At 52.1% G+C, this 24,287-nt stretch overlaps 8 protein-coding genes across 8 annotated transcripts; 5 read left to right on the forward strand and 3 right to left on the reverse strand.

Moving 5' to 3' along the window:
- Window positions 1–202: 202 nt before the first annotated feature.
- Window positions 203–3,336, forward strand: GUITHDRAFT_136895 (hypothetical protein; the record flags this gene model as incomplete). The annotated part of the gene is made up of 12 exons (XM_005835316.1): window positions 203–890; window positions 942–1,163; window positions 1,466–1,557; window positions 1,607–1,733; window positions 1,759–1,822; window positions 1,889–1,945; window positions 1,990–2,029; window positions 2,090–2,288; window positions 2,310–2,383; window positions 2,427–2,753; window positions 2,794–3,081; window positions 3,232–3,336. The coding sequence occupies 12 exons, from the start codon at window positions 203–205 to the stop codon at window positions 3,334–3,336; spliced, it is 2,283 nt and encodes a 760-aa protein (XP_005835373.1).
- On the reverse strand, window positions 3,337–3,654 carry GUITHDRAFT_106001 (hypothetical protein; the record flags this gene model as incomplete). The annotated part of the gene is made up of 2 exons (XM_005835317.1): window positions 3,337–3,407; window positions 3,453–3,654. The coding sequence occupies 2 exons, from the start codon at window positions 3,652–3,654 to the stop codon at window positions 3,337–3,339; spliced, it is 273 nt and encodes a 90-aa protein (XP_005835374.1).
- A 576-nt stretch (window positions 3,655–4,230) lies between these two features.
- On the reverse strand, window positions 4,231–11,509 carry GUITHDRAFT_106002 (hypothetical protein; the record flags this gene model as incomplete). The annotated part of the gene is made up of 47 exons (XM_005835318.1): window positions 4,231–4,326; window positions 4,379–4,462; window positions 4,511–4,558; window positions 4,609–4,672; window positions 4,792–4,871; window positions 4,918–4,973; window positions 5,121–5,597; window positions 5,651–5,688; window positions 5,825–5,940; window positions 6,004–6,111; window positions 6,156–6,394; window positions 6,448–6,487; window positions 6,538–6,585; window positions 6,651–6,700; window positions 6,746–6,812; window positions 6,860–6,935; window positions 7,061–7,134; window positions 7,316–7,362; window positions 7,458–7,576; window positions 7,749–7,803; window positions 7,883–7,919; window positions 7,965–8,024; window positions 8,072–8,128; window positions 8,178–8,273; window positions 8,316–8,388; window positions 8,489–8,609; window positions 8,656–8,698; window positions 8,747–8,819; window positions 8,873–8,966; window positions 9,014–9,061; window positions 9,110–9,153; window positions 9,198–9,255; window positions 9,311–9,339; window positions 9,393–9,463; window positions 9,518–9,550; window positions 9,601–9,687; window positions 9,762–9,809; window positions 9,851–9,910; window positions 9,957–10,016; window positions 10,069–10,149; window positions 10,218–10,274; window positions 10,320–10,388; window positions 10,439–10,510; window positions 10,567–10,632; window positions 10,686–10,732; window positions 10,785–10,851; window positions 10,901–11,509. 47 exons carry the CDS (start codon window positions 11,507–11,509, stop codon window positions 4,231–4,233), a joined length of 4,242 nt encoding a protein of 1,413 aa, XP_005835375.1.
- A 738-nt stretch (window positions 11,510–12,247) lies between these two features.
- Window positions 12,248–13,182, forward strand: GUITHDRAFT_68809 (hypothetical protein; the record flags this gene model as incomplete). The annotated part of the gene is made up of 6 exons (XM_005835319.1): window positions 12,248–12,352; window positions 12,446–12,560; window positions 12,650–12,741; window positions 12,771–12,844; window positions 13,002–13,052; window positions 13,098–13,182. Coding segments are annotated over 6 exons (522 nt in total), but the record flags the coding sequence as incomplete, so codon positions are not given.
- A 161-nt stretch (window positions 13,183–13,343) lies between these two features.
- Window positions 13,344–14,621, forward strand: GUITHDRAFT_106003 (hypothetical protein; the record flags this gene model as incomplete). The annotated part of the gene is made up of 8 exons (XM_005835320.1): window positions 13,344–13,364; window positions 13,626–13,686; window positions 13,737–13,772; window positions 13,824–13,885; window positions 13,927–13,989; window positions 14,031–14,202; window positions 14,253–14,394; window positions 14,444–14,621. The coding sequence occupies 8 exons, from the start codon at window positions 13,344–13,346 to the stop codon at window positions 14,619–14,621; spliced, it is 735 nt and encodes a 244-aa protein (XP_005835377.1).
- Window positions 14,622–16,530: 1,909 nt separating this feature from the next.
- GUITHDRAFT_57440 (hypothetical protein) lies at window positions 16,531–16,938 on the reverse strand (the record flags this gene model as incomplete). The annotated part of the gene is made up of 2 exons (XM_005835321.1): window positions 16,531–16,739; window positions 16,884–16,938. Coding segments are annotated over 2 exons (264 nt in total), but the record flags the coding sequence as incomplete, so codon positions are not given.
- A 2,549-nt stretch (window positions 16,939–19,487) lies between these two features.
- GUITHDRAFT_68795 (hypothetical protein) lies at window positions 19,488–21,167 on the forward strand (the record flags this gene model as incomplete). The annotated part of the gene is made up of 2 exons (XM_005835322.1): window positions 19,488–20,225; window positions 20,292–21,167. The coding sequence occupies 2 exons, from the start codon at window positions 19,488–19,490 to the stop codon at window positions 21,165–21,167; spliced, it is 1,614 nt and encodes a 537-aa protein (XP_005835379.1).
- A 739-nt stretch (window positions 21,168–21,906) lies between these two features.
- GUITHDRAFT_136900 (hypothetical protein) lies at window positions 21,907–24,226 on the forward strand (the record flags this gene model as incomplete). Its single annotated transcript, XM_005835323.1, has 11 exons — window positions 21,907–22,071; window positions 22,117–22,370; window positions 22,437–22,534; window positions 22,676–22,775; window positions 22,820–22,868; window positions 22,903–23,025; window positions 23,077–23,160; window positions 23,201–23,247; window positions 23,288–23,384; window positions 23,557–24,060; window positions 24,104–24,226. 11 exons carry the CDS (start codon window positions 21,907–21,909, stop codon window positions 24,224–24,226), a joined length of 1,644 nt encoding a protein of 547 aa, XP_005835380.1.
- Between the last annotated feature and the right edge of the window lie 61 nt (window positions 24,227–24,287).

Below are 24,287 nucleotides of genomic sequence, written 5' to 3' on the forward strand. Positions count from 1 at the left end.
TGCTGAAAATGCCAGTGAGGCTGGCAGCAAGAACGGCAGGGGAGCGGGAGGGGAGGAGAAGGAGGGAGGATGGGATGATGCGGAGGAGAGGAGCAGGGATGCAGTGAGGTTGTCCAACCAGTAGAGGCGGGCAGGGAAAGCGGCAGGGAAGCGTGGAGAAGCGGAGGGAGGAAGGAGGGAGAGAGGTCGAGGGTTCGTCAGGATGCGTGTGGTGGAGGATCGTTTGTTCCTGCAGCAGGAGGGAGCGATTCTTGGTCGGGTGGCTGAGGGCGATCGCTCCTCATGGCTCTTGGTGGGCGTGCAGCCCGCTGGGATCCTTGGGATTCACAGCGACCAGGAGGAAGCGAGGTGCCGGTGGCTGCTGACGGCGCCAGCAGAATGTGTTGCTCAAAGCCAAAATATGGTGCAGATGGGAGGATTCTTCGTGCTCACGAGGGACGGGAACGTCTGGTGCTGCGAGTTTGAAACAAGCAACGTCAGAGAAGGGAAGCGAGCAAGGAGCGAGTTGGAGCGAGCTGGCAAACCTGGAGGGATCGCGATGGGAGCAGATAGCTGCATGGCGGGGCGGAGAGGAAGGGCCATGTGCATAGGCAGCTCAGCAGTGGGGTCAAGCTTCCTTTGCTTCACTTCTTGTCAGGACTTGTTGGTACTCGGATGGCGAGGGGGAGGGGTAGACACTTCAGTCTGGATGTTTCCACAGCAGTTGAGGCTGACAAGTCAAAGGGCCTCGAGCATGAGCAGAACGATGATCCAAGAGGTCGAGGCCTCTGCAGCACAAGCTGTGATACTCCGCGATATCTCTGAGATCCGCGAAGACGACCTCTTGCCCACCAAGAACAGCTTCAGACTCGCAGGCCTCTTGTTCGACCGGCTCTTCGGCTGCACTACAAGTTGAAGCCTAACTAATGCTTGCTCTTCTCCTCTGAGACTATCCTGTTCAGGTCCTGTCCTTCTCACCCAAGGGAGGTCGACATTGGGCTTTTACCTCCTTGAGCTGGAGTCCAGCAGCAGTTATCGGGTGAGTTCTACAAGTCCGGTGTGCATGCCGGCTGAGTTTAAGAGGAAGAGGGTGGAAGAGCTCAAGGCTGATCGACCCTCCGCTTTCATCGCTGGTGTCTCCCTGAGTCCCGACAGCTTGTCGAGCAGAAAGCGGCAGATCGCCGGTGAAGTGCAGCCGGACGACGAGGGGCGACGGCTGATGTTTGACCCGAGCAGATAGCGTTCTCTTCATCACTGAGACAGGGATCGAGTCTTCTCTCTACCATCAAGATCGTCACAGCAATCGGGTACTCTTTGCGTCAGTTGACTCGTGGCCAAGTTTAACTTTCCTCCGCTCGCTGCAGATGTCAAAAGTTGACTTCCAAAATCTTCCATTGATAGAGAGCTTTTCGACCTCTGGAAGCGAAGTTTTCCTACTCAGTATCTGCTGTGAAAAGACTGACGGGTTTCTGAGAGAATCTGCAAGGTGTTGGGGTTGTCGTTCGCTTCCAGCTCTCAACCGACGAGCACGGCGGAGTGAAGTGCGAGGCGAAGCAGACTTTCAAGCTTGCGGTGAAGGTAACAGTGAGATCTCTTGTCGATATCTTAAGTTGAAGTTGACTGTCAGGTCGTGGACTTGCATGTGCATCGTGACAACAGCCAAGACGATGGAATGAAGATCCATGTGGCTACGTCGAAGGGGTGTATCATCCAGCTAGATGAGGGCTACCAAGCGAAGGAAGATGTGCGAGAAGGTGAATATGACAAAGAACTCAACAGATCCTGATGCCTCAAAGAAGGCCATGGAGAACGACATGCGAATTCCATCAAATCTAGTTTGGAGGTCAAGTTGCCATCCTGCCGGATTTTTCTGATCCTGAATCTTGCAGATGATTTCGCAAATTGACAGGAGAAGGAAACAACTCAAGGGAGAGATCGAGGCTCTTGATTCAAGCATCTTCAACCTGTGAGAATAGCTATACTTGAATCACCCATGATTTCAAGTGGTAGGAACAAGTATTGCAAGCGAGCTTTGAATGAAAAGAAAGAGGTACCGTTTCACTTGTTGTAAAAGCAAAATGAAATGCTCATCTTTGATGTGTTGGGCCAGGTCCCGTCGGATTGCGTTCTGAGAAGCGAATTCTGTGAGGATACAAAAGGATGGAACAGCATATCAGTCTCCTTCCAACCTTCGCTTCAAGACGATTCAGATACCTCTTCTGGAGCACATTTCATCATCGGCGACTTCAACTCTCTCTTTCCAGCAGAAGATTCCATCTTCTTTTCATCTTCTGTCTCGCAAACCGAAGGTGTGCATGAAACTATTCAAGCTCATCCCGACCTCGGCGTCTGGTCTCTTTCCTTTGGCTCGATTCACCTGTCTTCCTACCGCGTTCTTCCTTTGGTGCGAACTTCTTCTATCGTCAAAGTCTGAGTTTGTTTGTAAGGTTAAGGCAAAGTCAGAAGGAGACAGGGAACGGATTTCAACCTCTGTCGCTCTCCCTTCATCTGCAATGTTTAAAGCTCAAGCTTCTCCCACTTCGAAGGGGTCTAGGCGAAATACTCTCGCCTACCTGCCAGATCGCAAGCAACCTCCTTTCCTTTCTACCACGAAGTTATCAACTCCTTCCCTCAACCAAGTGAAGCTAAAGTGCCAGTGGCATACTTCAAGTCTGCATGCTGCATACCTCGATCTTGCTTTGTCGACTCTTGGCAAGAAGATTTCAGCGGAAGGCCCTCACCACATGTTCGGTTGCATCAGACTCACACGGAAGGTGAAGAGATGAGTTGCGAACTTGACTGACAGATGGAAAGGTGAGAGAGAAATGTATCGTCATGGAGTGCGACAATGTGAAGGGACAGGTCTTGGGCGAGTCATGTAGACCTGCCGAACGCGACCCACACGTCGTTACGGCTGCCACGTTTGCTTGGGCAAGAAGCTGCTGGCTACATCGCGTGTTAGCAGCCAGTCAGAGGGAGGACGAGGGGCGTGGGGCTGAAGGGGCTTCGCTTTCTCTCTCGGAGCTCAACAATTGGAGAGACTTTGCTATCAAGAAGCTGGTGAGACCTGCGGGGCCGCATGGCGGGACTTACGCGAGGCAGGTGAGCATACGGAAGCTGAGGACTGACTGGGACTTGATGGGCATGATGAGTGGAGAGAGCCGGAGTGAGATGAAGGGCCCGCGACCCACTTTGACAACTGTACAAGATCGTCATGTTTTGTTCAAAGAATAACTTGTTGTGCTCCATCAGGTGAGGAAAGAGCTCTCTGAGATCATAGAGACGTACTTAGAGATCCGTTCCGCTCCCGATTTCTCGCTGGTTGCGCTGGAATGCTCTTCTAGGAAGCCTCGATGATCATTGGTTGTCATCGTCAGAGAGCTCATCCAACGCTGATTGTAATATACTTAATCTTGATTCCTGAGCCTCTGATCCCCAACGGTCAAACATGCAAAGATTACGGCAGGGATTACCTTTGGACGGTATCGAGTCTTTCCATGGCAAGTCTTTCGACTCTTGAGTTGCAAACAGTTCAACTGAGCCACTCGAGGTTTCTAGTTTGCTCGACGTATCGACTTCTTCCTTTCTCTTGGCGCCTGTGGCCCATTCCAGCTCCTCAGCAGCATCGTGCTGAGCTTTCTTCTTGCGAAGAATAGCTTGCAGTTGCGAATCCATCTGTGCTCACGAGCAGCGAAGACCAGCGTCAGCTTTCACATCACACATTCGTGTCCTCTCTTCTAGCCCAATAATCACATTGCTCTGTGAATTCGGGCAGAGGCAAAATCAGCGATGCTTCAATCTACAGCTCTCTGTCTCTCTCTGTCTCTCTCTCTCGCTCTCTCTCTCTGTCTCTCTCTCTCACGCTCTGTCTGTCTCTGTCTCTGTCTCTGTCTCTGTCTCTGTCCTTCTGTCTCTGTCTCTGTCTCTGTCGCTCTGTCTCTCTTTCTCTCTCTCTCTCGCCATTCCCTCGGTCGTTTTCCGCATCCCCTCCCGCCAAGTCAAACCAACATTTTGAACACGTTCACCCCTGAAAGTTTCCACTCCTCGTAGATTACCACTGGCTAGATGACACGGTGTCGCTCAAACCGGCTGTGTGGCATCTCTTCCAGTATTCCGAGTAGTTGCCGCACTGTCAGTCCTCATAGTGAGATGGATCGTTCTCTCTGCGGTGTTGGTGAGAGCCTTGATGGTGTGCGGAAATAAGACGGTTTTGATCTAGGAAAACATTGAAACAACTACTCAGAGGCAAGCCTACTTCTCCACACTCGCAAAGATGTCAAGTTGGTTTGCGCAAGGTTGATATTGCGGTGACTGCAGTCGGTTCAGAATCGCCGCTGGCGTCAAGTCCTGACAACGGGGCGGGTCAGCGAGCTCGACTAGAAAACAAGAAAGAGTTCACAGATTTGCTCCCGCATATCTTCTGGAGAGGAACCAGACCCTTGGACAACCAGATATCGTTCATGTAGATCTCACGATATTGGATCTACAACCCAGTCAGAAATTATACTCCCTGCCTGCAACCTTGCCATACCAACTTCTGCGAACTCAAGATGAGGTTGTAGTTGCTGTCGCGGTAAGCCTACCGCCAGTCACGCGCTTTCTTTCCCTCATACAGCAACTGAGCCGCACCTGGTGCTGCTGCCCTGCTATGATATACAGAGTGTCGTGATGGACCAAGACGGCGAACCCGTACCTGCTTGCAACGAGTCAGTGACCAGCCGCAGGCGCAGTAAGGCTGCCGGTATTCGCCGTAAGTCCTCCCGACCCTGCACCGACTCGTCATCTCACAGCAGGAGCACAAGTCTGTGGGACCATTCGTAGAGATGGAACTCCGGCACCAGGAAGCTGTTGAGGGTGAAGGGCCGGTAGGCCAGACGCCAGACGACCCCATCCTGTGCCCCGTCACTTCCTGCGACAACCCGAGACTCACGGGCAGACCGTGCTGTAAAAGATCCGGTTCTCTAGCTGCGGCCCCTCCTGTGTCGAGCTGCAGGCTGCCAAGAGAATGAGAGGGAAGAAAAGGAAAAGAGGAGTCAGGAGGAGAAGGCAGAGAGCACGAGAAAGGAGAAGGCAGAGAGGAGGTTGAAGAGAAGACAGAAGAGAGGAGGAGGAGAAAGTGGAGAAGGCGGATGACAGCGGACCTGTTGGTTTCTCGTGCTGCCCTGCGGTGTAGTCGTGACACCCGAGGGTGAAGAGCATCATATAGTCCCTGTACGCGACCGCAGCCTGCACATCGACCTGTCGAGGAGTCATAACCTGCCTAGTCTTCCGCAGGCGAAAGACCATGGTAAGAGCACAGGAGTCGGGGACAATCTCCCAGTTGACTCCGTCGGGGGAGGAGAAGGTGTTGTAGAACTGAGCCTGCACGCTCCCCACCACCCACAGCTTGCTCCTGTACACCAGCGCAAAGATGTTGTTCCTCCCTTTCCAAACCGTGTTCGAGTCCACCAGGCTCCACTTCTTGAGGTCGACCGTCATCCACAAGTCAGCCGTCCATCCTGCTGCCCCTTGTCCCCCGATGAGCCACAGCTTGTCCTGGAATTCCACTGCCTGCGCGTTGCTGCGGGCTGACCAGGGGGCAGAGGAGGTGACTGAGATCCAGAAGCCGCTGAAAGTCTCTGCCAACTCACAGCTTAGTCGCTCTCCACTCCTCTCGGCCTCAGAACGTCACCTCCTTTGGCCAGCTTCGGTTGAGGAGTCGTTGCAGTCCTGCAGCGAGATGACTAGACGAAAGATGTGCAGAAAGAGCAGAGAAAGCAGGCCGAGAGAAGAAGAGGGGAGGAAGAGATGGATGAGGTGGTGGGAGGGGAGGAGGACGAGGAGGGGAGGGGAATTAGAGGCATACACGAAGATGTCGCGGATGTTAGTGTCTGCAGCATAGATCCACACGTCGTTGAAGAAAGTGTTCTTGGCATTTGAATAGCCTCCAAGAACGACCAGGATGTCTTTGAAGATGGTCATCTAGAGGAGAACGAGTTGAGTCATCCCAGCAGCAGCACCTCCCTGCCTCTCCCCGCCTCTCACAGAGATGTTCGATCGCTCCGAGAACCAAGGGGCAGCATCTTGCCACGCGAACTCGTACCAGCCGTTGATCCCGTCAAAGGTAGACGAGTAGATGTTCTTCGTCTCCGCCTGTATGGCCGTTAGCTCGGGCTGACGTCACCGCCTCCTCTCACGATGCTCTGAGTCCTTCCCGTCGCCAACTTGATCGTCCCGTCCGGGTACGAGACGGCAGCGAAGTAGTTCCTGGGGGGGAAGAATGTGCCTACCGCTCCCTGCGTGAAGAAGATGACATCCTTTCCCATGGCCGGCGAGAAGTCGCGGCAGGCGGCGCGGAAGGTGATGGTGGAGTTGCTGGTGGAGACTTGAGATCTGAGACCAACAGCCTGCATGATGGCGTCGACGGGAACCCTCACTGATTGCAAGACATCTGTTAGACATTCCCAACTTGTTGCTGGTGTGACAAACCATCTCCGCTCGGCAACGAGACTGAAGGTGATTGCACAATCTTTCCAAACATTCGCAAGTTACTTGAAGTCGATCGCCAGAGATTGTCACCATCTGTTGCAGACGCACTCCATTGACGATGATGTTGCTCAGTACAATCTGGAAAAAATGTCAATCCAAGCCAAGAAAGAATGACCACAAAGTTCCTTGTCCGAGAAAACTACTCCTCCATCGCACTTCCTGAAACTCGTCAACATGTCTGCTGATACGGTTCCTGCGCCAAGGTCATCATCCAAGGATTGCGCTGCAGTAATCTTACCAGCTGCTTGCAGTTGGCTCATCTCTGCTATTGTCGCGTCGGTGATCAAGCTGAAGCACATCTGGAACTGTGGGACGACAATGAGCTCATGCTCAGATCGGATCGGATTCTTACTTGCGCATACTTCCACCAGTCGATGGACGACGCGTTCAAGGGTACAAGTTGAGAATCATACGGGACGGTCAAAACCCTGGTGGTCAAACGCTCAGACTGTAAGACAAGAGGCAGAAGAGGATGGGTGGAGCTGAGATGGAGGAAGCGGACGGGAGGAGCTACGGGGCTGAGGATGCCAACAACAATGTCGAGATTTCATACCCTTCGGCTGAAACTTGTCGGCCAGCGTAATTAGCATTCAGATCCACTCCGAAGTTCAAGCCGACAACGGTGAGCTGAAAAAGTTCAGATGTGCAAAAGTGAAGAGATGAAAGCAGAGGGAGAGGAGAGGAGCGGAGAGGAGAAAGGATCAGATGAAGAAGAGAGGAGAGAGGAAGCGAGCTATGGGCTTAAGAAGGAAGGGAGGAAGAAGGCAAGAAAACGAAGCTGCGAGAAATCGATGATGAAGGAAGGTACCAGGCTGGAGCTTCCAGCAAGTAGCTCGGGAGGAAATACACTCCAGACTGTCACAGGTCAGAAGAGTTCAGGGGAGGAGGAAGCAGGAGATCAACAGGTTTCAGCAAGGAGCGTCAGGGGTCACAAGCTACTGATTCAGCACCTTGGGGCTTCTCATAGGAGAAGGAGAAACCGTTGGAAGACATCCCGCCGACCACCAACGTCATCGTCTGACTCCCTCCGAAGGGAAGAGCCTCGCAGATGAGCTTGTCGTCAGGACAACTGCGAACAAGTCAAAGATTTCTCCTCTCTCGGCCATGTCCAGCGATGACGCCTCCTGCTCTCCTTGCCCTTCTCTATCTTCGCTTCATCATCACTCGTGCTTCCCGGACTCCCTCCAGCATCCTCTACTCTCTCTGGCTTCTCCGTCCCTTCCACTCGTCCCTCCTCTCACTTTCGTCCGCAGCCCATGGACGCCAGGCTGCAACGGTTGATGCATGTTGTGTATGCTGCCAAGATCATAAGAACCCAACGACCAGCAGTCACGAGGTGAGGAGGGAGGGAGCGGAGGCGATGAGAGCAAGTGACCTTCGGCGAACGCGTACACGCACTTGAACGTGATCGCCTGGTGATGCTGGTCACAACGCTGGCTACTCCTCACCTCCTCAACCTGCTCGGTGGAGCAAAGAGCTAACTTTCGGCCTTCCACCTCCGACTTCACTTGCGCTCCCTGCCACACCATCACTTTGCCATCGGCAGCACGCGCAAGTGTCCGACCGTCAGTGCGTTGAGAGCGAGCAGGTTGACACTGGGGCAAGTCTTGTTGAAGAGAATCTGGTTGTAGTTGCAGGTAAATCATCAGAGCAAGGAAGGAACGGGTCACCGCTCCGTTGTAGTTCAAGAGCAGGCAGGCTCTTTCCGTACTCGTTGCGCAGCTCGTCCTGTACATCTCCCTTGCCGCCCCTCCGAAGTTGCTCCCCTGCTCTTCTTCAGCTCAACCCCAGCTCTCCCATCCTCTAACCTCGATGGTGATCAGGACGGAAGCGTTCTGCACGTTGGGTGCATGACCCGGGGTGAGCTTAGAGATGGTTGGGCTGGTGGAGCGAGTGAGAGAAGCAAGGGAGGAGAGTCTCCTCGCCTTGAGTAGGAGTAGCTCAGGCCGAAGTCTTTGGCGAAGACATAGTCCGTGCCAACCTAGCAAGCTTCAATGTTAGCTTGTCGTTCGCGGGCCAGCAGGTCTCTGAGACCGTCGGCATGTAGCAGTTGCCCCAGGGTTGACCCAAGAAAGTTCCTTGTCCGAAGAGCTTCATGGAGGCTGTAGAGCCGCAAAAATCACTAGTGAAAGTCCGAGGCAGGCAGACCTGTGCAGCCGTCGACCAACGCCTTGTAAGTCGCGTTGCGAATCTATTCGAGACTAGTCAACCGTTGGGGCCAGACAAGTCCAGGGCTCACCTTCACTTGAATCCGATGATCGTACCCAACCCCCGGCGGCATCACACAGTCTACGTACTGCTGGACGGAAGAGCTGCAAGGAGAAAGAGGTGAGGGCGGGTCGGCAGAGAGCGCGAGCGTTTGGACCTGTCGCCGACGGCAGGGAGGAGGATCTCACAAGGAAAGATCCCCCCGAATTTGATCTCCACATCATTATTGTAGATCTGCTCAGTCGGCCGGACTGGAGCACCAGAAAATCAGATCGTGGGAGCAAACTTGGAAGCAGACCGATGGTATAGTGAGTTGTGTTCCCAACTTTCACCTCTCTCCCGGACACTGAACAACTCTTGTCACTTTCTCTCCTTCACCTTTCCACAATCAAACCTGTAAAGTTCCCGTGGATTCGCAGGACACTTGTGCCAGCAAAGCTGCGCAGCGAATCATGTTAAGATCTGAGCGTGCGCTTGCTTACCCGTCCGACTTCACTCTGACACTGTTGAACGAGTGACGCATGTCTCCGCTCGTTGACCCTGTGCAAGACAAGCAGACATCAGCAGAGGGAGGAGAGGAAGCGGCGGTGACTACCGTCACATCCAGTCGCCTGCCCGTTGGAGCTGTACGGCGCATGCAACTCAACAAGAACGACTGGAAGCTCACGACAGCAAACCTTGAGGGACATGCAAGGGACCCAACACATGGGCCGATGCATGTTTGGTCGTAAGTGAAACCGTTTGGAACCTGTTTGGAGCAAATGGCACAATCAACTTCAGGATGCAATAGAAAAGAGAGAACCTCTTTGAGTTTCGTGCCCACCAGAATGTCAAACTGATGAACTCAGTCATGAACTATGATGTCACATGAAGATGACAACTGACCTTGTTCGACTCTCCTCGAAAGTAAATCCCATCGTATGTCACTGGGGCCAGACGACAACGAATCTCCGACTGAGACACCCAGTCCGTCTGAGAGCAGCGTGAGCAATGTCAAGGGTCGCGAGAACGTCTGCCTGAATGCAGCTCGTGCCCCCAATGCGCACACGCGGCGTCAGCTGGTAAGCTCCGAAGTTCTCTCCTCGAAACGTCACCTGCGTCAAATCAACCCTTTGCTCCATTGCCATTCACTCACCGTCGTCTGGCCGGAGGCTGGGCCGTTGCTCCTCATCATGTTTTCGATGTAAGGGGCATCCTGGCACAAGAAATCACAAGTGCACGGCAGAGAGTGAGAGCAGCACGTAAGTGAGGCTGGCAGGAAGAACAGCAAGATTCTTTGCAACAGTCAAGATGACGTCGACCTGCATCGTACAATCTTAACCGAACATCCTTCCTCCTAGAAACAACGTTCACCTTGTCGCCATATGCTGGATTTGACATGCAAGTGACACTTGAATCTGAGAGCCACAGAAAGGACATGCAGACTGTATCTCCCTGGGGGGCAAAAGCAGGCAATTGTGACGCCAAAGAACGTTACAAACAAGGCAAGAAACATTCGTTACCAGCCTCAACGAGCGCTGCACATTTCGAAATCCGAAATTTTTCCCAAAGGCCGTGATCTTGTCGTACAGTCACGTCTTTCAAGGACAAGAACTAGATCAGACCTGTCTTCCAGTGAGTGGCATGTTGATGGGTGCTATAGCTGTGACTTCAGGTGAGTTGTAAGTGAAAACCTGTCAAACTTCTGTAAGAGCTGCTTGCAACACATTTATCATTGCCGCACATTAAAGATCGTGCTGATCTTCTGGTCCATGGTCACTGAGATGCTTACACCGGCATCTGACCCCTCTGGAACCTTTGGACACCATCATGCATCATATTTCAAAAATGTCGAGGTCATTTGAGAATCACTTTGCACTTGACGATGGAATCGGAAACCCATGTGCTTGATAAACAAGCTTTTCCGTCGATTGTATCCTGAAAGGTGAACGTGACGCTTTGACCGTTCAACAAACCCCTAGCTTGAATACCTTGGCTTGTAATCTTGCTCGTGGTGTCACATCATACACTCCGAATCCTTGTTTGCGAATCACGACACGAGACTGTGTGTGGCAAGAGATGTGTAATACCTGCGCCAACAATGGAGATTTCTTGTGATCCGATCGTAACAGCGTTCGATGGGCTTAATCTCATAATCTTTCAACACGCTAAGAAGCAGCAGCAGTAATCAACTTTGTCATAGCACCTTCTGTCTGTCGTATGAATACTTGGTGGACGATACCGTTTCCTTCATAAACATTGTCAATGAGATCGGCAGCGACTCTGACGTTGAGGGAGTATTCTGGCACACAATCGTTGACTCTGATCTCCACCTCGTTGCTTCACATGCTGTAGAGCCCAGGGACGCCTTGGGTGTCCAGTCTGCTCGAGCGAAGTTGGAACCGAGAAAGGAAACTGCAAACCCTCCAGTGGTTGGCCCGTTGTACTGAGCAAACGCATCGATTTGTGGAGAATCGAAAGAAAACTTGCTAGGTAGAGGAAGCTCAAGAGTCTGAGCGACTCCGAGGTTGAACTTCAAGATGGTGATTACAATGCTCTTGTCTTGCCCTGTCCCGCCATAACTCGCTATTTGGCAGCCGATTGTGGTCAACGATACCCAAGTAGTCTTGTCACAAGCTGTGCCGCCTACTCTGGCTTTTTGACTGAAATCCCCATCTCCCAAGTCACTTGCATGCAGGGTCACGGTGAATCCTCCAGCACACGGTCCGTTGGCAGGAACGACGGTGTTGTTGTCCAATGCAGCGGTCAGCGACAATGCTAGCCACAGGAGACACAGGGAGAAGCGAAGGCACATCGTGGTCTGCCGCTTGTCGATGCTACCGAACTAGCTTCTGATCTATCACATGTAGACACACACGCATTGACTTCAAGACTCTCTACACGCGCATCGCCGCCGCGCCCTCTGTCTCTTGCACGCCATGCCGCATCGCAGCAATTGACAAGCCGTCACCCCGCATCCCCTCGCTGAACATTATAACGGCTATAACCGTCTGTTTTACTTGGTTTCCCGGAGAAAAGTAAATTTCGGGGCATGGCAGGCAAGCGGCAAGGTGAAGGTTGATGGAGGAATGCAGACGCTACACAACCAGCTCAGCCTCTTCACACGCCTCATGTCGAACGGAGAGGCAGCAACAGAACACCATGCTTCTGTTCCGGGGGCTAGAAGATGGGAAATCTCCTCGAGAATGCGATCTGTGGTGTCGTCGAAGATGGTACGGTAGTGAAGCCGGTCGAAGGATTATGATTCTTTGTGGTTTGAAGGCTCTCGTCTTTCAAAAGGGGATCAAACGAGATTGGGTGGTTGAGAAGGAACAAGTTGGAAAAGGTAATTTTGGCGTCGTCAAGCGAGCCACGAACAGGCAAGCCCGCAACTTTCACACATTTTATGGGAGGATTTCTCAACCTTATTTCAGATCCACGGGAGACATTGGAGCAGTGAAGGCAAGTTGCATCTGTTACCATATGAATAACCTCAGCTTCTTTTAGATTCAGTTTGATTCTTTTGCAGATCTTAGAGAAACGGTTGTTTGAAGAACAGAATCGACTACAAGAAGTTCTGCGAGAAGTAGAAGTGATGCGATGTCTGAATCACCCCAACTGCATTAAGTTGTATGCAACATATGAAAACGATCAGCAGGTACTGCAATTGCTGCTTCTTTCTCTATGTTGGGTACTTTTGCACTTGTTACAATATGTGATTGTTTCAAGCCTGCTGAAATGAGCTTCTCAGTTCTTCATCGTCATGGAGTATGCCGATGGAGGACAGCTGCTTGATCGCATTGCGGCGAGCGAACACTACTGGTATCAAGATTGTCTGTCTCAAAATGATCAAGTAAAGTTAGCTCGTTCACAGCGAAGAAGAAGCAGCACGTTGCTTCGGGCAGATTGTTCATGCGGTGGGTCACGAATCTCTCTCGGGCGACAATGAGGCGAGGGCAGGTCTCATACCTCCACACCAAGAACGTTGTTCACAGAGACCTGAAGCCTGAAAACATCTTGTTCTCTGACTTGGCAAGTGCTAGACTGGTCGAGGATGCTGATGACAGAGTTCACAGAGCCCCAACGCAACCATCAAGCTCTGTGACTTCGGTCTGAGCAGACGAGCCCTCCTTCCTCGCCAACGCTTCTGGTCGAGGTGAGAGCTTGGAGGGTATCAGTCTCGTCGTGTCAAATCAGTCTTGTATCACATCAGTCTTGTATCACATCAGTCTTGTATCACATCAGTCTTGTATCACATCAGTCTTGTATCACATCAGTCGTGTCTATGCTTTCCTCACTACCTCGAGCAGGTGCGGATCGCCGGACTATATCGCGCCCGAGGTCCTTGAAAGATGCGGGTACAAGTCTGCTTGCTGCACCCTCTCCGTTAACAAGAGCGTCAGCTACGGCTTTGAGTGTGATGTGTGGAGCTTGGGAGTCATTTTGTTCCTGGTTCTTCCTGCCAATTCAAGTGCCAGCGTTCAGTGACTTCTGTCCTTTTCAAAGATGCTGAGCGGAAATCCTCCATTTCAACACAAGAATGTAATCACGAAATATCAGAGTATTAAGGTATCATGATTCACGGGCTCCTCCCTCTGAACTTTGTGTATCAGCGAGCATCATTTACGTTTGAGCATCCCATCTGGAAGATGATCTCGACGGAAGCCAAGGTAGAGATGTTGCTGGTTGAGCGACAAGTAACTTTTGTAGGAATTGATCCAAGGGATGTTGACGGTTGACACGAGCAAACGATTCACGTTGATGAAACTATCTGCTTCTTTGCATGGCTGATGATTTGAGATAGTTGCTCGGAGTGCTCATCTCATCCTTGGTTCAAGAACTACGAAGCTGGGAGGTTGAGTTCGGTCCATCTATGGGGAATGCAGGTGGCAAGGCGAGGTGGCAAAGCTTGAATTCTGAGGAGTGTGTAGGAGAGAATCAAGGGATGGTCGGTAGAGAAGCGTCTGATTGGCCTCATCTGCGTCGTTCTCGGTGAGCCTTCATAGTTTGCTGCGACTCACAGGGTGACGTGGCGTGTGAAGCCTTGATTCGCGTCCAGAAGGCTTCGATGAGTGCCGGTGTGGCTGCTGGAGGCCTCCTAGCTGACTACTCACGCTGGGAGGCTTCAGAGCTGGGGGCAATGAACAAGAGGACTCTCGAGCCGGAACGGGCCGTCGAGATTCTGACGGAGGTCAGGCAGTGGGGACATGCTGGTGTCTGAGTGTTCTGCAGATCAAGTTGAACCCGTCCCGTGAAAGCCGTTTGAGAGCAGCCTTCGACCTCCTCGACAACCAGGTTCTCACCCTCTCATCACTCCTGCCGTGACGTGGCAGCAGAGAAACGGCATGCTGGGGAAGGAGGACATCCGTCTGTCAGTTGCAGCGCTGTTCGGAGGCCAGCTCAACGTCGAGGAGGAGGAGCTTGTCACGTACTCGCACTCCCTCTGGAACATGTTTGATGTCCTCAACACGGGAGTGGTTGGTTTCGAGGATTTTTGCATCGCATTCGGTCGTTATCTCCCTCTCCTCCCTCCTCCTCTCCTGCTCATGCCACCACAGAGACCTATGGTGCTTCCTGTGACGAGCCGTTGGATCAGCAAGCGCAGGATGGTGAACTTTCCTTGCTGTTCAAGGTGCTGGACACAAAGTGCTGCGGAGCGATTGATCACGTGGATCTACAGCTTACGTTGGCAAGGATAGGGTGAGAGGATCTTGCTTTGTTTGAAGGAGTTGGAATGAGATGTTTTTAGGTATGAAGCAAGTGGTGAAGAGTGCCGCAACATGATCTCGATCATGTCCAAAGTTTCGAATAGAAGGCATTCGGATCATTTGACCGTTGAGATGCTCCGCGAGTTCACAGACAACTATGAAATCATCGTCAATTCATCTACACGGCATCAACAAGACAGAGATTCGCTATTAAGCTAACAGCCATGTACACAATTCCAACAGGTATGTAAATAAAATTGTCCCAACGAATCAGGTCTGGCCAGTCAATCTGCAACCAACAATGAACGTCAGCCATACCTGTTCCAATGTCAGCACGAGGCAGATCAAATCGCCATGTGATACCATGGCCTCCACCATCAGCCTTTCGATCTCCAAGAAACCTTGTTTTGCACTGAAATCAATCACAAGTCTGTATGAAGGGAGTTGTGGGTGCTGGATGAAACTTTGAACCCTGGTGACTGCCCACGACCACAACGTGAGAAGCTGCTGGAAGGTGTTGACAACTCCTTGTGCCACTCTCATTCTTGCCGTTTCACCCATGCTGCTCATCCAAGCTTGAACCGAGAAGCGAGTGACAACAGTTGACTCACCGTCCAGGAAGGAGAGCGAGGGGGAGGAGAACGACGTCCATGTAGTCAGCCTCGGGGAGCGATTCTATGTATCCTTTCGAGCCGAACTTCTTCTCTAGCTTCAGGTCATTCAGATCAACCGTCATTCACACTTGTCTCTCAGGACAGGAGCAAAGAAAAAGAGATGAGGAGCGCAACCCTACCTCTCTCTTCCTTGCTCGGGTGGCCATCGAGACTTTTTCCGGGTTGAAAAGAGCCTTCACACTTGGTTGACTCCTTCATCATCGTGCATCGAACTCACCTCAAACAAGCTGAACGACCTCTGCGTCGCGCTCTCCTTCTGTTCATCACCGGGTTTCTCCTGCTCCGGACGCCTTCGCTTCACAGGTGTTTCCGTCATCCAGAATGGAATGCCAGCGACTCGTGTTACCAGCTCCTGCTCCTCCTGTCCATCTGGCCTGTCACATTCTTCCCCATCTTTCAGGTCCTTCTCTCTCATGTCCACGTCCTCGTCGGTCTCTTGAGCAGCTTCTTCTTGTCTTCCCGGACCTCTCGTATCCTCTTCTCGGCTTTGGCCTCCCCCGCCCTCCTCTCCGCCCCCTCGGATTCGCCTCCTCAAGGGGTATGACGGCGAGTGATGCAAGAACGTGGGACTTCTCCTCCCAACTCCTCCCACCCCCACCATCTCGCACTCGCGCCATGCCGCATGCTTCCATGCCACTGTTAGAGCGCTGAGCTGCATTGCGGCTGCACCCCCGCCCCCGGCTACCCTCTCAAATATAGTCTCAAGGACCCCTCGTCCTTCATTCAAGATTCGTAAAGGATGCGCGTGTAGCGCTGTGTTGGTCGCAAGAGGAGACGAGAGGAGCGAAGCTGAGAGACGTTCACTGCAACGGGAGCAGGCGATTAGATTTACTTCATCGGGAGCAGGCGAGTAACGGGAGCAGGCGATTAGATCTAATCTTACTTCATCGGGAGCAGGCGAGTAACGAAAGCAGGCGATTAGATCTACTCTTACTCCATCGGGGAGCTGGCGAGTATACCAAGATGATTCTCTTGGGCATCATTCAACGTCGGTGAGACACTTGTGTGGATCAGATCGTTTCTGCTCCACCCTCGAAACCTGCTCGGCTCCAGCCCTTGTTGTCCATCGTACTTTTGGATCTCGGCGAGGGTTCCAGAAAGCAATCTTGTGCCCAGCAGCTGTTCTTTGCCCGTGTGAGCGTCGTCGCGCAGGCCTGCCCTTGCGATCCTGACTTGATCCTCAACATGGTCCTCTTGCTGTCGGTTGCACTGAGCAGCCACCAACTGGCTACACTCCAGGTGCCCCTTCATCACGCTCAGCTCCATCGCTTTGAAAAGGACAAGCATGAGAAGACAGCAAGTCAATGGGAGCAGATACCCGTGAAACCGTCAAGATTCTTCGAGTAAAAGGTTGCCACCACGTCCTTTGACCTCTGCGCTATAGCCATTGCTGCCACACCTCCACTATCAGCTGTTGCTTTCATGGGATTCAGAGTAGCATCACCTATTTCGAGGCTACCATGTTGCATGGCATAGTGTGCTGCGGTACATCGGAACCTGTTAGGAATGCCAGCATCCGCTCTGTGATCGAGAAGCTGCTCCACTGTATCTGAGTCGCCCATGTCAGTGGCCAAGTGCAATGCCGAGTTTCCGTCAGCATCTTGAATGTTTGGGTTTGCTCCATGGCGGAGTAGGTAGTGTACAACTTTGATTCGTGTCGCCCCTGTGACATCATGCCCGTGAGGAAGATGAACCATGCTGTTTGCACTGCAAGCCCAATGCAGTGCAGTCATTCCTCTCTCGTCTTGCTCATTTGGGTTTGCAGCCATGTCCAGCAAAACGTGAACCGTCTGACTTCGCCCAGCACAAGCTGCCCAATGCAAGGGAGTGGAGCCATCATTGGCTTTCTTGTGAACCCGTGCATTGATTTCAACTTCGCTGATCAATTCTGTTGGTCTCAACATCAAAAGCCTTGAAACATCCTGGATTGACTGCTTCAGCTGTTCTGTTTGTGTCATGAGGTCTTCGCTCAGTCTGGAGGATGCGTCGTAGCTTCCTCTGCACGACCTCAGATTATCTTCCGCTTGCTCTAGTTGTCGCTGCCGTGATACCAAGTCATTCATCGCAAGTAAAGTGAAATTTTCATTCACCTTTACGACGATCATTTTTCGTAGCTTCTCCCTCTTATCCAACGAGGCATTCCTCTTTCTGGATTCAAGATTGTTTTGAGCCTTGCAACAGAAATGAATTCAGAAAGAAATTCTCAGCTCACAAAAACTCCTTCTTACCTCTTGATACTCCTTGAAAGAAATAGACAGCCTCTCGTTTGACTGCCTCAACTCTTCGCTGTAGGTTTCAAACTTCGCCTTGCTAATAGGCTTCCAATGATTGACGGCCTTCACCTGCAATGACATCAATCGGGAAACTTCCAAAGGCCTCTAAACAAGACCAAGGTTTGGTTTTGTCTGTTTTCCTCGTCGTAAGCAATTCTAGCCTTGTCTGCCATGTGTTCTAGGTTTTTAATTGCAGTCCCTGCTTCAATTTCTGATAAATCATTGTTGAGTTGCTCCGTCTCACTCTGTATCTGCTTGCATTCATCTTCAAATCTCATCAGTTCCAGTTTCTGCTTTTCCAATTTTACATTTAGTGATGAAATACTCTGAACAGATTGATTCAAGGTAGCTTCATCTTGGATCTTCTTCTGATCCTTTTCTTTTCGTATGTTGCATAAGTGTAATTCGATCACTTTCTTGACTGTTTGCCATTTGCTGTAATACGCAGCGAAATGGAGGGGTGTGCTTCCGTCCGATGCCTCCTCTTCTAGAGTACACGGGGCGTAGTTAAGTTGATGGTGATCGCCCAGAACTTCAATGGCTGCGACCTGATCATTCATCGCAGCATAATGACAGGGAGTCAGCTTGTTCTTGTCTCGACAGCTGGCATCGGCCCCTGACCTGAGGATCTGTAGCAATTTCGCGACTTTCCCGGTTGCAGCATGGTAGATAAGTTGTTCTTCGGCTTTGTTCATCATCCCAACATTCACATGGATCAACTCTTCTAAATGCTCTGTCTTTGTTGTCTGTCTCTTTGCCTTGGAAATTCTAGCCAACGCTGCTCGACGTCCAGGGCCCCCCACGCTTGTCTCATTTTCATTCGGGAGTTCTGCTGAGATACGGACTCATCATTACTCAAAGTTAACTTAAAAATACGAAGTCAGTGACTGTGCGCGGCCGCCGGTCCCCGCCGGGCCCCGGAGAGCTCTGGCGCCGGGAGAGTTGACTTAAAAATGATCTTGACTCGTATAAAAAAAAATGGTCAATCATTCAATCTCTCTTTTTTTTGAAAGACTAATTTTTTTTTGATTGACCCACCTACGCCCACTCGCTCCCACACTACCTGCCGGACTGCTGCATGGAACCAGCTCCGATGACCCCACCTAGCAATATGCCTTAGAAAGACCTATGCAAATGACCCGTTCAAGAGTCTGCATCTACACCCCACCCTAGCCCTATTGACCCCTTCAGTTTTTACACGAGGGGGTGTACTGACCGTTGTAGGAGGGACCCCTGAAATGAACCAGATAGCACCGGTACCGAAGCTCGCAACAGCCCATCGAAAAGGCGTAGACAACAGACGTAGTTTGCTCACTACCCCTTGAGTCCATAGGAAACCACCCCCCTTATATCCTGCTGGGTCCTGACATCTTTTTTCCCTGCAGGGAGACATAGCGAATAGACGTAGATCATCATTCATAGCCAGGTCCATCTTGGGACTCTTTGCTACGACTTTGTCCTATGTTGAATATGAATTTCGAAAATAATCTTTTCAAACATAAAAAAAACATCTCAACTTCAAAATGATTCTTTTCGTACAAGACTTCAGTGAAAGGTCGTAGTTTCTGGGGAGGGCCCATGTAATCGAAACGGCAAAGTAACGAGTGGTCAAACATAGGCAGGTGATAGTCTACTAGGACCGAATAGTATGCCCTCGACCTACTCAGGTCAAAAAGGAAACCGTGTTGGTTTTGCTTCATTTCAGAGTGGCTGATAGGGAGGCTATCAAACTTGGCGAGTCAACGATGACCAGAGGGGTGGGTGAATGACCCCGTCAACATCACTTTGACCCCGTCAAATTCAATGAAAGGTAGGGGTGCATTGTCTGTATTCACCTACCCTCTTACACGTCAGGTCTATTCGCCTCTCGTGCGTCACCCAATGCTCTGATCGCTCCCCCAGTAGGAGCATGTAGAATCATGAGCGCTCCCCCTCCTCACTCCCCCCGCGCCAGAAGTCGTAGTTCCCCTCCTCTATAATCAGTCCTCGGCCCTGAGCTTTGCCACAGCAAAGATGAGGTGAGCCTCGTGGCCCGCGCGTGTGTTGGTGCTGATGACTGACGCAGGTTTCTATCGACAAACAAGAGCCTTCTCCCCTACTTTTGCCTGGCCTGCACCATCGCAGGCACAGCAGCTACGATGGTGGACAACCCTGAAGTTGGCATTCCCTGGTTGTACAAGGGTCTCATTACTTGGGCATTCTTCTGGGCATTTCTTGATGCGTATTCCATCGGAGCAAACGACGTTGCTAATGCGTTTGCCAACTCTGTTGCTGCACGCACTATCACCTATCGCCAGGCTTGCTTGCTTGCCTGCATCTTCGAATTGATTGGCTGCGTCGCGCTCGGAAGTGCCGTTACCGATACAATCAAGTCGAAGATCACCAACGTGAGCTACTTCAAGAACGACCCATACGTCCTCGCACTCGGTATGAGCACTGTCAACATCGGGTCTGGTTTGTGGGTCGTTATCGCAACCGTGCTCAGTATGCCTGTTTCCACTACCCACGCTGTGGTAGGAGCGGTACTTGGTATCGGTATTGCCGCATGGGGAACAGGGGGCGTGATCTGGAGTTATGAAGCCAAGGGCTTCCTTCAGATCGTGGCTTCTTGGTTCATCTCTCCATGTGTCTCGGGGGCTTTGTCTGCCATCTTCTACCTCGTGACCAAGTTTGTCATCCTCAAGAACCCTGATGACGTCGCGGCGAGACGTGGCATCGCCCTCCTCCCGTTGTACTTCTTCTTCGTGTTCGGTGTCATTGCCGGGTTTATGTGCATGAAAGGTATCCCCGCCCTCAAGAACACTCCCTACAAGGTCACGGTTCCTGTCACTGTTGCTATCGGCATCTTCTTCGGCCTCATCGGCTATATCTTCTGCGTGCCATGGGCTCGTCGCTTCATTATCGACAATGAGAACCTGCCCTGGTACACCATGTTCTGGCAGTTTACCATCCCCAAAGGAGCTTATGGGTATGTAACTGATCAGACTGCAACCAAAGACATGGAAAGCGCCGTCGAGGGAGATGTTGCAATGCAACAGCAGTACAACGGGCAGGCGTTCGGTGAACCAGCACAGTACGCCATCTCAGGTTCTGCCTTCGGAGAGAGCGAGAAAGGGAAGGGTGCGGAGGAGTCAGTGGGATCGGACAGCAATGACAGCGCTCTTGTTAAGGTTCTCAAATATATCTCTCCTGGAATGTTCATGGACATTGCTGAGCTTAGTGAGGAAGATGCTGATATGCATTCTCGTGCCTTCCAAGCCAACCCCAAGACGGAGGAGCTGTTCAAGATCCTCCAGCTCTCCACCTGCTGCTTCTTCTCGCTGGCTCACGGTGCTAACGACCTTGCGAATGCGGTTGGTCCCTTCGCGACTGTGTGGATGGTGTACAGCACTGGAGTTGTGAACTCCAAGGCCGATGTACCCCTCTGGCTTTTGTTCTATGGAGGTATCGCGCTGGACATCGGTTTGCTTACCATGGGGCATCAGATCATGTCTGCTCTTGGTAATCGTCTCACCCTCCAGTCGCCCTCGCGCGGCTTCAACATCGAGCTTGGTGCTATGTTCACCGTGATGGTGTTCTCGCGCCTCGGCATTCCTGTTTCCACCACTCACTGCATCTCTGGAGCCACCACTGGCGTTGGCTTGTGCAACGGCGACGTCAGGTCTGTCAACTGGAAGCTTCTCGCCGTGATTTTTGGCGGCTGGATCGTCACCTGCCCTGCTGCTGGAATTGTGACTGGTTTGATCTTCTGGGCCATCATCTCTGCACCCAACCCTACCCCTGGAAACGGATTCTTCGAGGGTCACTACCACGGTTAAACATCTTGGATAACTCGTGCTTTGTAATTTTCTTAGTTTGCTATCAAAAAAAACATTTTGACCTACTCAAGTTTGATTCCACCCTTGACAAAGAGCGAGCGATTATGACACGAACAAACCAAGAACCGGAAAGAATCGAAGTCCACTCAGTTCACAATTGCAGCTTGTTCTCCCTTCTTGAAATCTTTTGGTTATGCTGCTCACCTGAGGAACAAGTTCAAATTTGAATGATCAACAGGGATTGAACCGATGACGGCCTGAAGGAAACACTTGATCACTTCTATTCATTTCACTTGGCTCTTTCATTCTCTTCAAGATACCAACAATGAATCCAAGTCCATGCAAACCAAAGGATCTTGGTATACTTAATTGTTTTCTTATTTCCTCTCAGTTTGTGTGGGTGATGTCAGGTTCATGGACCAGGAGACAACTGACAATTGCCAACCTGCCGTTAGCAAGTCAGCCAGGGCTGATTTACTTCGCTTTCACTCACGTCGACTTGTACAGATTGAAGTCTATCTGACTGTAAATGCGATAAAAGTGAAATTGTCTCTAACACTTGTCAGACTTGCTCTGACTTCTTTGTTTCGGACCATACCTCAACCGATTTCACCGAGGGGAAGGGAGAGGGGGAGAAGCGCCGGGTAAGGACGCAGGAGGCAGGTTGTGGCAAAGAGACAGTGAATGAGTGGGTCTGAAAGAGAACAGTGGAAGTGAATAGAGGAGACAGGGAGGAATCATGCATGACGCTACATGGCATAAACTTCCTGAGCTCCCGCTCCGTCACCTGTCGCAAGGAGAGCGTTCTCTCCAGACCGAGCGGGGAAGGGGATCTACACTGGCTGCTCTCGACTTTCCTCCGATCCGTGGGAGCCAGACGGACCGAGCAGCCACGAGGAAGCAGGTGAATGCCGACCAAGCTTCCTCCTTCCTATGACTAGTTCTCCAGCGGGGGGAGGGAGTCTCGAAGCCTGACTTGGAGGAGCATGTTCTCAGCCTGCATCACCGAGCGGTGGGAGTGACGGGAGCGGCTGGTGGAGGCGCCTTGATGCGCATGCAGGTCTCTCTCAACGAGCGAGGCCTGAAGCACGACGCTGAGAGCCTCTACGCGCGCATCCTCAAGTTGGACATGAGGGCCCCGATGAGAATCCTGGTGCTCAACAACCTCGCGCTGCTGCATGAGAGCAGGGGAAACTTGAGAGAGTAGAGCTGCAGCTTGTTGACTGCCCGAGCTCACCTCGTGCTCGACAGATCGGAACGCTTGTACAGGCAGGCGATGACCCTCAGCGTCGACCCCAAGGACTTGTACTGCCGCCGCTGCTGCAAGCGCATGTCAGCCCCGGCAGAGGACGCTGGTGTGGCTCAAGGTGCTGAAGGAGAGGCGGGCTTGCAGTCTGAGCTCTTCCTTCAGTAACATGCAGCACGTGCGGCATCAAACACGCAGCAGCAGCTTCTGCCTGGTGCCGCAACTGCTCCCTCTCGGTGCTCCCTCGTGCGATGTTTCTCAGCTGACTGGCGCCTGGTGAAGCTCTGCAGGGACTGCAGGGAGTGCTGGAAGGTGCCGGGGCTGCTCAAGTCGACGCAGACAGCTCGGAACTACTCCAAGTTGTAAGGGGAGGCAAAGGCAACGAGTTGACGTACTGGATCTACAGGTTCAAGCAGACGCAGCTCGGGCAATATGATGAGGCGAGCGGGGGAGAGGTGAGAGTGAAAAGGAAGTGAGCTGTGATATCAGGCAGAGAAGCTTCTGTTTCTGGCTCTTGCATCGCTGAAGAAGATTGCACGCGAGGACAGTTGCAAGTCCCAGCAGCTCTTGCAAGCAGAAGCATGCATGATTCTGTCGCAGTATGGCGATCTTGTGATGCGACCATTGGCAGCTCTTGCTGTGACATGATAGATTTGATTGCAGTTGTTGGATGCCGTCGAGAGAGAACTGAAAGACAAGTCCACTTCTTCTCCTGCCCTCCTTGACAAGCTGGAAGTTGCAGTGCAGGTAGGGTACGAAGGGTCTGGTTGTCTTTGACGCACGCCAGTACTTGACAGCCTCGCTCAAGCTCAACGAGCATCAAGCTCAGAGCAGGTGAGGCGAGCCTGCCGCTTCTTCTCTGAGTCAGTCGGAGGTTCTTGTTGGGCAAGTGCTACTTCGTGGCGGCTTCCTTGCTCAGCGCAAAGGGAGTCGGCGGCGGCGAGCTGGGCAGCCTGCTGGGAGATGCCAAGGTGAAGGGAAAACAGGCGCAAGCAGCCATGACTGAACTAGCGAGCAAACATCTTCATCTCGCCCTTCGTGAGATGCTTGACCTTGTTTTGCTCGCCTGCTGACTCTCCCTATGGAGAGATCGACTCCAACTTCCTCCCCGCCAGGTTTCAGCTCTCGCTCCTCCTCTCAAAGCTCAACAGGCTGGAGTCCCTCAAGAACCTCAAGACCCTCTTGACTGTCGAGCCCCGGCATGTCCCCAGCCTTCTCGAATTTGGTCGCCTGCTACAGACATGCGGGCAGAGCCTGAAGCGCCTGCGGCCCTTCCGGAGGAGAGAGGCATGGCAGGAGCTGTTCTTCCTTGAGGCGCAGGCCCTGTTCAAGCGAGCGATCAGCATGCAGCCTGACAGTCCAGTGGCGCTGCTGGAGTATTGCATCTCTTGCACTCAGAGCAAGACGAGCGAAGACGAGGTGAGGAGGATCGTGCAGCGGGTGACGGAGCGTAAACCGACGGACGCTGCCATCCTCTGCAACTTGGGCTGCCTGCTGCAGAAGCTTGGAGAGAACAAGAAAGCAGAGGAAGCGCTGCTGCAGGCCATCGCACGAGCACCCAACCACCTGCCGTCCATCTACAACCTAGCTCGGCTGCATCACTACTTCCTCTCCAACCGCCAGCTCGCCCTCCGCTTCTACGACAAGGTACACGTCCGCCGCTTCCTCGTGGTGCCTGAGGGCCTGACAGGTTCTGAGCCTCGAAGAGGAGGAAGGAGACGAGGCGAGTGCGAACATCATGAAGATGACCAGAGATCAGAAGAGATTCATTCGCGTCACTCAGAATTTGAAGTTTATTAACCAGAGAAGTTGAATGTCAACAAAGAAGTTTGAATCGTCCATCCCTCCTCCAGCCCTTGAGCGTCATCCTCATA

This window comes from Guillardia theta (assembly GCF_000315625.1).
Source record: "Guillardia theta CCMP2712 unplaced genomic scaffold GUITHscaffold_22, whole genome shotgun sequence".
Taxonomy (NCBI): Eukaryota; class Cryptophyceae; order Pyrenomonadales; family Geminigeraceae; genus Guillardia; species Guillardia theta.